The sequence below is a fragment of the Colobus angolensis genome, unplaced genomic scaffold, assembly GCF_000951035.1.
Source record: "Colobus angolensis palliatus isolate OR3802 unplaced genomic scaffold, Cang.pa_1.0 Scaffold354, whole genome shotgun sequence".
Lineage (NCBI taxonomy): Eukaryota > Metazoa > Chordata > Mammalia > Primates > Cercopithecidae > Colobus > Colobus angolensis.
Window position 1 is genome coordinate 1,046,497 of NW_012116866.1, and position 13,814 is coordinate 1,060,310.

General features: G+C 48.0%; 1 protein-coding gene across 2 annotated transcripts in view; it reads right to left on the reverse strand.

Moving 5' to 3' along the window:
* Positions 1-13,814, reverse strand: part of LOC105519593 (carboxyl-terminal PDZ ligand of neuronal nitric oxide synthase protein) — a 320,959-nt gene that overhangs the window by 20,851 nt on the left and 286,294 nt on the right. For both annotated transcript variants that reach the window (XM_011952974.1, XM_011952973.1), the window contains exons 7-9: positions 11,338-11,504; positions 9,510-9,686; positions 1,102-1,267 (exon numbers count right to left, since the gene is read on the reverse strand). In XM_011952974.1, the coding sequence (XP_011808364.1) occupies positions 1,102-1,267; positions 9,510-9,686; positions 11,338-11,504 (510 nt within the window). The remainder of the gene's footprint in view (positions 1-1,101; positions 1,268-9,509; positions 9,687-11,337; positions 11,505-13,814) is intronic.

Sequence of the window (13,814 nt, forward strand, 5' to 3'; positions counted from 1 at the left end):
CTGGAAAATCCAGAGAGGCTTCCAGAGTGGTGAAGGGCACTGGTTTCCAATCCATACCTCTGGGTTACTTTAAAAATACAGGCTCCCAGACCAGCCCCAGACCCAATGATGCAGGATCTCTGTAGGTTGGACCCAGTAAGATGTATTTTTAAAAGAGCTCATGGGATGGTTTGGGGGAACCATTGGTATAGTTGGAACAAAGTTTTGCAATCAGATCTAGGTTTGAATCTTGACTCTGCTCCTTGCTAGGCCTGTAACCTTGAGCTAATTACTTAACCTCCCTGAGTCTGTTACCTCATCTGTAAAATGGCATCCCATTTTTCTGCAGCCGAACTACAGAGAGTAAATGATCTCACATGCAAAAAATTCTATCACAGTTTCTGGCACAATATGTGATCAATGGGTATTTGCTGGTCCACAGCCCACACACACTCTGAGCATGCATACAACCCACAGAAAGGCTCAAGAGGAAGGAGTGAAAATGTGTTGCAATCTATGGCTGTCCAGTCCAGTTCGAGGGTGCTGAGCGTAGAGACAGTCTCTCAAGTAGGGGCCAGGCAACCTCTGCCATTGTCCAGCAAAGCTGTGCAGCCAGTGATTCCACTGCCTTATCCACTGAACAGATATACTGCTCCCAGCTTTTTCTATGTGACAGAGTTTTGAAATACACAGTGCAGAATAGTAAACTAAGAAACAATTTGCTGTCTCCCACAGAGCTCACAGAGACCATGACACCCAATAGGTGCCGAGTATATTGTATGTTGGTTGCAAAAGCTCTCTGAGAAAGAAATGGGCTGCCCTAGGACATAGAGTACCTGAGCCCCCTATCAAATAGAGACTGGATGAGCACATAGCAGTGACTCCGGGGACATTCAAAGTCCAGCCCTGGGCCTGGATTAGAAGGCACCCGAGATCTCCTTTGGGCATGCGATTCTGTAATTCATTAAGTATACTAATGGGGAAACAAAGCTGCCTATGTTTTCTGCTGGAATACAGGGGCAGGTCAGGGGTCCAAGAAAGCACCACCAAAAACTTGAAGAAAGTAACACTCTTTCCAGAGCCTTCACAGAGGAAGCGGGGTTGGGCAGGGCACTGGCTTACTGGCATTCTGTCCTGACAGCTTCAGCTCCAGCTCTTGCACCTGCTTGACCAGCAGGGAGATGTGCTGGAGCATGTCCTTGTTCTGCAGCAAAAGCTGGTGCACGCGAGCCTGGGCCTCCAGCCGCGCCGCAGCCTCAGCAGCCAACTGGTCCTTCAGCAAGTGTACCTGCAGAAAAGAGGCAGCAGCAGAGAAGACAGGACAGAGAGAAGAGAGGGACATGAATGTACATGAGAGTCGCTGGCGGAGAGCCGGGACCAGAGATGCCCTCCACATTCAGTTCAAGAAGAAGCCCTTCACGGGCAGAATGGGCATCTGGGCTTATCATTCCAGAGGAGGAGCCGAAAGGAGTGGGTTCACTGACCCTGTGAAGCTGTGTGTCCCAAGGGAGGGCCATGATGTATCACTAAGGTACCACTCTGGGCCCCATACCAAGGGCAAGAAGCAGGAAAGAGCCATCGACCCCCAGCCCCTGCCACACACACACACACACACACACACACACACACACACACGCACACACACACGCACATGTACACATACACACACACGGTGCTCCATCCCTGCTTAGAGAACTCCTTCAGCACCTAGTATGGCATATGCCATGTTGGAGGTGGAAGGGGGCACACTCTTTTCTCATCCCATCTTCTAAAAAACAAAACCAAAACTGATCTATTGACCCACTGGCTAAGAACAGTGTCACAACGAAGCCCATATAATCTTTCTCCCTCCCCCACTCACCCAAAAGTAGTGAGAAATAGGAAGCACTACACATGGCTTTTTAAATTAGTGATGCAGCAGCTGTCATCAAGCCACTCTGTAGGTGGCAGCTTCTTTCCCTGTCTTCCCTTTTTATTTGCCATGGCAGACATCTAGGACCATGATTCATACCACATACTACCAGGACCACCTGGTAGGGGTTAAACATTTGCTGACTGACTCATGAGAGGGCCTCCTCCAACCAGCCCAGAAGGGCTGAGGTGAACAGTTTGTGGCACCCTCATCAATTTCCAACCTTCTCATGGCAGAGCAGCCAGCAGCGATGCATTCAGCATGCTTGAGGCCCAGTGGTGTCAACATCTCTGTTCTTGGTGAGCAATCCTTATGTGGAGATGAAACTCAGTGGGAGGAGACAGGGGCAACCAGACCAGGACCCTGGTTTGAAGAAACTGAGTTAGAAGGCCAATACCAGTGTTCACACATATGTGATTCTTGTGCAAAGAAGTGAATAAAGGGTTCCCCAGGGAGGGTTTCAGAAAGCTCCCGAAGAAAGGGAACTAATGAATTTTTATGGCCTGAATCAATGTAGCTTATGGGGAAAAGAGTGTTCTTGTACCAAAACCATGGTGTGGGTAAAGACAGAGCCAGGTGACTGGGGGCAGGAGAGGTGTGACGAGGATGCAGGAAGATGGATGGGGAGTCGAAAGCATTAGCTGATTCTCTTGCTCAGAAAGCAAATGCTCAAATTTCTGAAGAGGAGTTTGCTCTGAAGAGATTCACATTTTTTTTTAGGGAGTAAAGGGCAGTACTAACCTCACAGTTGGCCACCCCTGGCCAAGTGACCTGCTGGCCCAGGGTATGCCCCTCCCAGTAACCAGCACTCAGAGAATTACACTTGTGGATACAGTGGCTGCCTCCCTCTTGCCCAGATTGGAGGCCCTGACCTTGCCATTGACCCTGTTTCTAATTGAGTGGAGCCATCGGGGCATAATGCCTAAGGAATTTAAAGTAAATCTGTCCTCCATAAAGCTGCTACGGACAGAAGATATTTCGGTCAAGAAGTCAGACTCATTTTTGTCTCATATTAATTGAGAAAAGATCTGGGGAGGGGTGAGAACAGGTGTGATACAGTGAAATACATGTTTGGTCTTCATCCCTGTTTCCTGACATATAGCTCCCCAAACCTTGAGATATCCAGAGTGGTAAGAAAGTTTTTTGTATGCTTATTAGATGATTAGTGGTTGAGGAACCCCTGGAAGCTCCAGGATGGGGGCTGGTCACAGGAAAGACCAAGGTATGATTAGAGGGTTGGGACTTTTCAGTCCCACGCCCCAACCTCCAGGAGGGGAGGGGCTAAAAGTTAAACTAATCATCAGTGGCCAGTGATGTAATCAATCATGCCTACATAATAAAGCCTCCATTAAAAACTCAAAAGGACTGGATTAGGGGAGCTGCCAGGTTGAACATTTGGAGGTTCCTGGAGGGTGGTGCACCTGGGGAGGGCATGGGAGCTCTAGCTGCCCTTTCTATGCATATCTTCCATCTGGTGTTCATTGGTATCCCTTATAATATCCTTTAAAATAAACCAGTAAATGTAGGTGTTTCCCTGACTTCTGTGAGTTGCTCTAGCAAATCAGTTGAGTCCAAGAAGAGGGTAGGGGGAACACCAATTTATAGCCAATTGGTCAGAGGTGTAGGTGACAAACTATTACTTATAATTGGTGTCTGAAATGGGGGAAAGTCTTGCAGGATTGAGCCCTCAAACTGTAGGATCTGATGCTGTTTCCAGGTAGATAGTTTCAGAATCAAACTGAGTTAGAGGACACTGCGTGTCCTCTGCAGAACTGCTTGCTTGCTTGGTGTGTGGGAAAAAGTCCCATATATTTGATCACAGAAATATGTTGTGACAGTATAGCAGGAAGAAACTGGGTTTGTTTCTTCCTGTATCAACTCAACAGGGAAAGAAATGTCAATAATATTTTAATCTGGATGTCAGACGGTGGGTGGCTATTAAGGTTTTCTCCTCCTTGGAAAGGGAGGCACGGAGAAATTTCAGCTGGGGATCCCCCAAATCTATTTGGTTCTAAGGAACAGGACAACTGCTGTGGGAAGCCCACAGATAAGCCTCAGAGAAGGGTAAGCTTAATCTTGCACTTGCGAGTACCGTTACTTATCCCAACAAAGAATGTCATCGAAAGGAACCTACTGAGCAAATAAAATTACTAAATTATTCATCTTCCATTTTCTTTGGAACCAAACCAAAGAGAGAGAAATGTGGAACAAAGTCTTTTGGTGATTATAAACAAAGAAAGTAGAGAATCCTGCATATCTCTAACTGGCACTTATTGAAGGCTCTCTGCACACATACTGCAGTGTCAGTTTCTTTTCTTTCTTTTTTTTTTTTTTTGAGACTCACTCTGTCACACAGGCTGGAGTGCAGTGGTGCGATCTCAGCTCACTGCAACCTCTGCCTCCGGGGTTCAAGCGATTCTCCTGCCTCATCCTCCCAAATAGCTGGAATTACCAGTGCCTGCCACCACACCTGGCTAATTTTTGTATTTTTAGTAGAGACGGGGTTTCCCCATGTTGGCTGGCTGGTCTTGAACTCCTGACCTCAAGTGATCCACCTGCCTTGGCCTCCCAAAGTGCTGGGATTACAGGTGTGAGCCACTGCACCCAGCCCAGAGTCAGTTTCCTGCTTCCCAATGTGAACATCCCAACAGGACAGGCCATTCAAATGCACCAGACCAGGAGCTGGAGTGCTTGTCTGTTGGGTACTCCCTAGGCAACTGTAGACAACTCACTCCTCTCCAGACCTCAGTTTCTCCATCTGCCAACCAAGAGGACTGACTTGAGGATCAGACAGTTGATAATTCCACATCCAGGTTGACACTGTGGTCAGTACTAGAGGGAATTTGTTAATGGCTCAGTTCCCCATTGTGAAGTCAGAGAATTAGAATTGAGGGTGAAGGAAGAGTCCCCTCTTACAGAAGCCAGGAAAAAACTTGAAAGCTTGTTTTGCAGTTACCCAAGTACCAATGGTGGAGTACCAGCAATATCTAAAAGAACACCCTTGAATTAATTGCTTCCCATCGCAGATCCACTGGCACCAAGTACCATGAGAAATTGTTCCTTGTACCAGATTAAATGGGAGTTTTACCTCTGTAAAACCAGTTATACTAGTTCAGGTATTTTCAAACCCTGTGACTATGTGAGCACTCACTGCTGCCACTGCCTGAGCCAGCACTAATGAGCCCTCTGCTTCTGCAGCTGTCAAAAGTGGTACTGGGCATAAGGCTCAAATCCCATGCTGTGGCAGGTTGTGCTGCCGGAGAGCCCAAATCAGGCCACACTGAGACAAAATGGCCTGGACTTCTTTTAACTTTGAGGCGCAGTGTTTTATAACTATGTAGGCTTGAACTTGAAGCACTGAAATGAGGCAGCATTATGTGAAGCCTTGGTTTGGGCAGTCTGCTACAGCCCTCTGTGCTTTGTTTCCCCATTCATACAACAGGGGCAGAGACCACCACCTCCTCCCCACCAGATGGGATATTTTTTGGATTTAGCACTCTTTTCTTTCAAAGAATTAAGCCCCTTTCATAAAAGTAGACCATATTTCTTTCTGGAAAGGTACAAATTAGTGTCTCCGTTGCAGAAGTGTGTTGTCTTTGGCAATGAATGTTGCACTTACATACTAAGTTAGTGATGTGGCACAGAGGGATGTGACACTAAGGCCATGCCCGGAGTGCCTGGGCTCAGATGTCCAGCTCTGCACTCTGGCCTCATCATGACACACAAAAGTTCAGCCCTGCACCCTCCAGCTCTACACTGCTTCCCCAGACTGTGAAGCCCACCCTCAACCCACCCAGCCACACCAGACCATTGGCCCCCCTCACTCTCCAGCTTACTTGCCTGGACTCCAGCTCCTCCATCAGTAGTGAGGGCAGGGCCAGGCTGAAGTTAGGGAGTAGCAAGCACATGGAAATGGCAGTGGAGAGAACCAGAGCAATTTGCCCCCACCCCCCACACACTGGACATAGAAGCAGAGGCAGGTGCCACTGTCTCAGCATGCACATGGCAGGGACTTGGGCAGTGCACACCAGGGTTCTGGGGACTGGGAGAAGCCACAGGGACAGATGCTACATAGAGGGCCTCGAGTGGGGATGCGGAGTTTTGTTAGCACTGTTCCTCTAACTACAGCATACATGATTGCGAAGCATAAATAACCAATTCCTTGTTCCTGAACAAACGGAAGTGGCAGCAGGTAGAGGAGAAATCTTTAAATAGCAATACTGAACTGTACTAACACTTTCCTCATGAACAAGGCCAGGAATTGGCAAACTGTGAACAGACCTGGCCTACTTAACTCTTGCCAATCAGCCACAGTGCCCAGATCAGTTCTGAGACTATGTCGGCCCAGCCGATGGCCATGCAGGTGCCAGCTACATCCCAGCTTCGATTTGAGGCTTAGCTCTACTCTCATTCACACCCTTGAACTTCTGATCCACCTAAAAGCAGGAAGCTAGTGCAGCCAGGCAAGCCTCATGCTGGGTTGGAAGAGTGGTCAGAGGGACTTGGGTATTCACTATTTACACACTGAGGTCTAACCTGGAAACACTTAAGAGTCAGCTGAATACCACCTTTGCCCATATACCTTTAAGGTCAGGGCGGGCCCCCTCGAGACCAGCTCAGAACTAATTTAGGGTGAGGCTGGGAGAGGTCTTGCGGTCTTAAACCAAATCAGGACACTGTGAAGGAGACCTAAGCCTGGTCCCCATGGCAACAGCAGAACTAGACTGGCCTGTGGGAAGAAATGGGGGTGGGGGTGGCGGAACATAAATAGTGCAACAAATGACCTCAAGGGTACATTTGTCTGCAAGAAACTGTCTTTATCCTGAGATTTTTACCCAGGAACAACACAGGAGGATTTGGATGCTCTCCGAGAAAACTATTCCCACCTGAAAGGTTGAGGTCACACTTTCACTCATTGGAATTCTGGGGACTGCTGATAGTTTAATAAAGACAGACAGAAGCCTTGCAGTTTGGTGGCAACAGAATTTGACAGAACAAGTAAGAGCTGACCTCGTGCTGGAAACTGAAATCAGCCCCACCGGTGCAGAGAAACCAAGCTTGCTATACTTGGTCTATTTCAAATGTGTGAAAGACACCAAGACACCTATTAATCCAGCTACATCTTACAGAATTGCTTTTACCCAAGGATATAGACACTAATAAAAAGCCCTTGGATTAAACACTACAAAGAAAGTGGAAGAAAGAGCAGTGTGAAGAGAAACTTCTAACTGAAGGTCAGTTTAGGACCGAATCCGTCTGCAGGACAGGGGAGCTGAAAGCCAGCTGAAAGGTACAATATCCCTGCTGTGCTCCTGGACAGCAAAAGCAAGATGCGAACAGAAAGAAGGTAGTCAGAGACAGATAGGCATGGCAGACAGAGGTACAGGAGTATGTTCAAGAACCTATCAGATGATCCCAAGGTCCTGTCCTATCTGACGATTTTGGTAGCCTAAGACTCTCCCTAAAGTCATCTCACCACTGTGGGACACAGACGCACTATAGTGGCCTTTTGATCACCACACTGCTTGTACTGAGAGTCAAGCAGGGCAACTATATTCAACAGATTCCAAGTGAGTGAGAGGCTAAAGGTGCTCAGCCTGTGGACATGTCTAGAACTCAGAGAGGCTCATGAAGCAAATCCCTAATACCACACTCTTTCCTTCCCCTAGATTCATTGTCTTCTAGGAGACATGCAATTAAAACAGGGCCAGGGCAGGATTTCCCATGGAGACTGACACTTGATTCTATACCAGAAAATCACTCTTAGGGTTTCATCCTGACTGTGGTAGACCTGTGATAAGCTACACGTCTTGTTGCTTTGTAGACTGAATGCTTCCTTCCACCATCACAACACTCTTGTGTGGATTACACTTTTGCAAATAGTTTCTCTCCAGTACTCAGCAGTGACTTCGAATTCAAATGCCTTCTTGATAAAATCATATCATGAATATGCATCAAGCCCACTCCTACATAAATAATAATTACTTGGTAATTGATACGCTACAAAATAAAAGTATTATGATCTGTATTCAATGGGAAACTTGTGGAAATGAAATGAGTCTGAGAATAGACCCGTGCTGGAGTGCTTAGTCTTTGTGCTCCTGTCAGCCGTCACACTAGGGAGAGGATTCTCAGACTGCCATGCCATCAATAATGATAGGAGATGGATTCTTTTATTTGACAAAGAGAAATGATTTTTTTCTCCAAATATAAGAAGCCGTGAATGACATTCCCCCTCCCTGTTGCTGTTTTGAACACCTGCAAATCCTCCTAGCATCACAAGATATCCTTCTGTTTCAAGGTAAGACTTTTTAAAAAGACTCCAATAACTTGAGAGCTGTGTCCCATTGACTCTACTCTCCTGAAACCTGGATGTAAAAGTCATCCACGAGCCTTGCACCTCAGGCCCAGGTCAGGAGACCGTGTTACAAGTAGGTCTTCTTCAAACCCTGAGTCATAGCAGATCCTGTTACGGCCAGGTTGCCGCATGCCTTCTCAAGGTGGAAAGGTGGAAAGGATATCTCTGTCTGAATGATTGAGTCCACTCAAGAGCCAGGACAAGAGTAAGCAGAAGACATAACAGAGAGCAATAAGTGCTCCCTGGAGAAGTCTGCTACCCACCATTCTAGAATGCAGAAAACCTAAGTGGTCAACAGTCTGGTCAAGCAAATTTAGAATGTTGATGCAGGCTGCCTTTCCAGATCCTTTACCAATTCTCCCAAGCCCCAACTGCCCCTTCTCCTAAGATCTTTATGCACTCATCAGGCCCTGACCCTGGCTCTCGCCTCCGGATTCAGCCTTGGGTATGAATGAATGTCTTTACCATTCCCTGAGTGCTCATGGTAGAGAGGAAGCTCAGACTCCTAAGTCCCAAGGAAGATGTGGACTACAACGCGCTCTATAGAAAGCAAACAGGAGGAATCCCTGCTGAAAGCAGCAAGGGAAATCAGCTTACCCTCCCCTACAATGTAGCAGCAGCCCAACAAGTTTTTTGGGGCACAAACACCATCTTGATTCTGAGATCTAAGTCAATTCTTTTCATTACGGCTCAAATAATATACCTAATTCCTGTAAGTTAAATCCTACAATAATGAATTCCAATCAAATACTGCCTGGAATAAGTATATCATAATGGACACTGGGAAACTTGTTATAGACATGGAGACTGGGATGCTAGGGGTAGTAGTGTTTTTACAACAGTGTTTGACACAAATTCATAGTTTAAGCTGTTTTAAGAGTGGTATCATAAAGCCCCAACTGTTCTGACTCCAAAGGCATCATTTTCTCGCCCCAAACTTTAGGAAAATAAGGCAGGAAAGGAAGGGTGGAATTGTGTGCATCTTTTCCCTTGGTCAGTTCAAGTCATTAACAACATTCAGCCAAGCCAGCCAAGCCCAGCTCAGAGCAGGGGATACATGGGAAACCAAAATGTGCCTCTCCATTTCAACTGCATCCCCCATCTATCCTGCTCCCTCTCCCCAACAAGCAATGATTCAATAGCATGAGCAATTCCTTATGACTCCCTAGATTTTAAACCTGTCCTGAGCCCCTCGCTAGGGAAGGTGCATCAAGCCCATGAGAGTGGAGCCTGCGAAGTAGGGAGGAGGCTGAGGAGAACCTGGGCCACAGCCACTTGCGTCTGCTGCTGCTGCTGCTGGAGGAGCTGCTGGAGGAGTTGCATCTGGTGGTGAGTGGACAGCGGTGTCTCTGTGCCCAGGCCTGGAGGCTTTGAGGAAGAAGAAGGGAGCAGCATCCTGGGTGAGGCTGTCAGCATGGGCTCTTGGGGGTGCGAAACCTGGAGGGGAAGGAGAAGACAGGACATGACAAGTGGCAGGAGCCATCTTGAGGGGCCTCCCTCTCTTCGGCGTGCACTTGGGAGGAGTAAATTGGTGCATTTACAACCCAGAAGCTGACAGCAGTGCATCTTCAATGAAAATGGGAATAGAGGCCCAGGAAGAAAATGGTGTAGCTGCCTGGGCTGATACCACACAGTCAGAAAATTGTATGGGGACACCTCGGTAACTGACCCCGCATGATGGGAGACTGATGGCTGATACTGCTCCATCTCTTGCCCCCCACTTCCAATGATACCCTGTCACTGAGTTCCTTGAGGTTCTAGACTTAGAAGAATCTATTTTAGAAAAACATAGCTTCCGTCCACCCTACCATGATAACAGGAAGGAGACAGCTTCAATCCTGTACTCTGCTGTGTCCTTAGGGCTCCCTCCTCCAGGGTCTGAGATGTTCCTTCTCCCTTGTTGGGAGAAGTTTGGAGTTGGGTCCTGGAAGAAGGGGCCAGGTGAGGGGGCTACCTCCTGCCCTCCACTGCCTCTGGTGAGAACCATCAACAAAGAAGTTTGGATCCTAAAATACATAATGATCTGGAGAGATCCTGTTAGATGAAAGAAGTTCCTGTGTCCTTCCCCCCTTTCTTTCTGTCTCCCTCTCTTGTGGACATTTTTACCAAGATGGCTTCTACGATTCATAGAGTTCAATGGCAGGGAAAGGCATTTTGTTTCAGGCAGTTCTGCTGTGGGGACTTCTTCAGACACACACAAGGAAGGCCCCCAGTGACACAGGGCTATTTCCACTTGTAGAGGACAAACTGGTTCCAAAGGAAACCCCAGGCAGATAGTTTAGAACCGAACTGCCCTCCAAACCTCCACGTGAGATAAGATATGAATGTTGAAGAAAAAGAGGTGCCATGATATAAACTGCCTGGGAATCTAAGGGTAGAGCTATTGGTCAGTAATTTTGCTTCTGGGTTTAAAATATTTTTAATTAGGTTTGGCTTCAGGTTTGAATTTGGTCTCAAGTTCTTAGTTTCTTAATTGGATCACATTAGGAACCCCCAGAAGCCGCAGTCATCTCACCTATATGATGTTAGGTTGGAGCTGATGATGACTAAGGTGGTCTTTCAGTTTCTAACATTCAGTGGGCCAATTTCCAGACTCCATAGTGCTATCTACAGGAATTATCAAAGGTACACCACCACTACTACAGGCAGAGGGGGCCCAAACTGACTTTGCTCTATCAGCTAAGCCACAGGGGAGTCTGTGTGTGTGTGTGTGTGTGTGTGTGTGTGTGTGTGTGTGTGTGTGTGTGTGCACGCATGCACGCCAGAGTGAGCCTTGCAAAATACTGTGCAAAGATGAGATGCTGTTAAGGGAAGAGGGTGCCAGGGAGTAGGAGATCAAATATTGGTGGGATTTGGGGAGGGCAATGTGTGTCAGGAATCAGCTCCACAGCATCCTGGCCTGCAGCAGCATCTAGTGTCCAGACCCTCTGGAAGTCAGACCCCCTGAAAGGCAGTGAAGCGTGCTCTGGCACCGCCACTGTGTCATGGAGTGTCTCACTCGGAAGATGAGCCGGCAAGGGCTAGGAAGCGACTGATGACCTGAGGGCACACATGTGCAGATCACACAGAGGGGCCATGTCCTGCCTACCTTGGAGCCTGTGTGGGACCCTCCTTCCTTCCCTACGGCATCTAGATCAGTCACTCCTCGGCTGAATTCCAGGACGTCATTCCCTGGGAGTGGGACCTCCACCGCGTCGATGTCAGTCTCCTCTGCAGTGGCCGTGGAGGCCCTCTCGGCTCCAGTGAGCTGGCGGCCTGCAGGGACAACACGGGAGGGAGGGGAGAGAATGAAAACACCAAGAACAAAGTCCTCCTTTCCTAACACTCAAGCTTTCAGGCATGTCGAGCCTAGGGATGCCACTGGCTTTCACACATCTTTTCACTCAAGTACCTTAAAGTGCATTTCCAGCCCAGTAAGATGTTCTCATCTTAGGATCTTTTGAAAGTCCAGAAACAAAAGCAGTACTTCCTCCAGCCTGGATGTAAAAGTTTTGCCAAGTACACAGGCCTATATTGACAGGGTACACTGGAAGAAGGGGATGCTGGTCATCTCCATGTCATCGCAGCTCAGGAACGGAAGCAGCCAAGGGAAAGAGCCCTGGTCTGGGGGTCCAGAAATGAGGAGGTTGGGCTTCTAATGAACTGCTGGACAAGAAGCAAATCACTTCACTCTCTGGGCCCTGTTTCTTCAACTACAGAATTAGAGGCTCAGTTAGATAGACAGGTAGGGTTCCATGACTGAGGAATAAGGCAGGGAGATGTGAGGCTGCATTTTAACACATTATCAATCTCCCAGCCCTCAGAGCCTGATCCTCTCACTAAGAGCAGAAGCCAGGAAGAGGCCTGCAGGAAGTGGCACAGGGAGGAGGAGAGAGATGGGGTGGCTGCTTTTCCACGCTTCCTTATCCAATTTTTCCACTTCCCACATTTCTTCCTTTCCACTGAAGACAACGGCCATGTCTTTATTTAATATTTAAACACAGGCACAGCATACTGCTTAATACCAGTATATGAAAGGCCTGCTATTTCTTATTTATCCTCCTTCCTTGATCCTATTTCTGGGATTCTATAAAAACACCTGACAGCTCCTGGGCATTTCATAGGAAATATTTTCATTTTCTATATTTGCAATTAGGTTAATTACTGCTGTCTTTAAATAAGATTTTTCATGAGTTCTCAGAGACCACGCACCAATTATCAAATGGAACAGGTGGATGTAAAGCAGGAGATACAGAGCTGATGCCCCAGTGCTGAAGCTAGCCCAGGTAAGTGGGCCTTGGTCATTTGAGTGCCTGCCTTGTAGAACAAATTGTTCTAACAAGTTTTCCTATGCAAACCTACATGAGTCATCCAGGGAAACAAGCCTGGCATGTAGAAAGTAAACAGTGGGCTTAGTTTTCTTCCTGGCTATTCCAGGAGCTGAGGAGACAGTCCTATGGAGGGCTGCAAAGGTGTTTAACAGAAAAGATGGTTCTGACTGCGGCTAATGGGGGCAGGGAAGGGGAAGCTCTCCTGCCCCTTGGTCAGTCAGTAGGTGGGGGAGCACTGGAAGCAGCCTGCTTTCTACCACACCCTGCACCTGGAAGTGACTATCTTGATGGTTGGGGGCTTAGCCTGAGAGATAAGAGGGTTGGTAGGTGGGTGTGCTGGGAACTAAGCATTTGGTTCTCCATGCCTGTACAGGAAAAAGCAGGGTGAAATTTCCGTTAGTGATCAGGAGAAGCTGGGCTCCTGCAGTGCTCTGTGCACTTAGCACATGATATTGGATGTGCCTGGCCATCAATCTTCCCTTATAGACTTGAGGCCAGGCTGTGTCTCATCCATGTTTCCTAAAAATGTTTCCCTGGCACAGAGAAAGTGTTCCATAAATACGGACAAAGGAAGTAGTATAGTAACAGGGTAGCAAAACAGGAGAACAGGCTGCAGGAGAAGGCTGCTTATCTACTTCCCATCCCTGGCGATCCTAATAACGAGAACTAAGAAGCCCCAGACACAGAAGGTTTGGACAGGGCCTCTCCAGAAGCCCGGGTGGAATCAGAAAATCTCTCAGGTTTGGCCAGGCGCGGGGGCAGGGGCAGAGAGGGACAGAGGCAGGAAGTCCACTGCATGTCAGGCAATGCAAGTGGGACCTGCCCAGGAAGAGTCAGCGTCCTATCTTGAGGGACTGAAAGCAGGTAATACCAAAACATTTTTGTTTGGGTGAGGGACAAAGGACAAGATGGAAGAAGGTGAACAAGAAGGCACAATCCATGTTGCTTCCGGGTTCTTCCTCACCAACTTTCCCTGTTGCTTCCAGGTTCTTCCTCACCAATTTTCCCACGCGCGGGAAAATGCAGCCCGCGCCCGGGAAGATGCAGATCAACCGAGCATGCTCCAGGTGACGTCAATCTGAAGAGAGAAACTTACCCGGCCACGCCTATGGAGACGCCCCTATCACGCCCTTATCCCGCCCACTGCCCTCCCCCTTCCAGTACCAATGCATAAAAGTTCACCAGCAGCAGGAGCCGGCGTGACTTCTTCGGCCCCCGCATTCGTGGACCGAAGAACCTCACCCGAGAGTGCTGG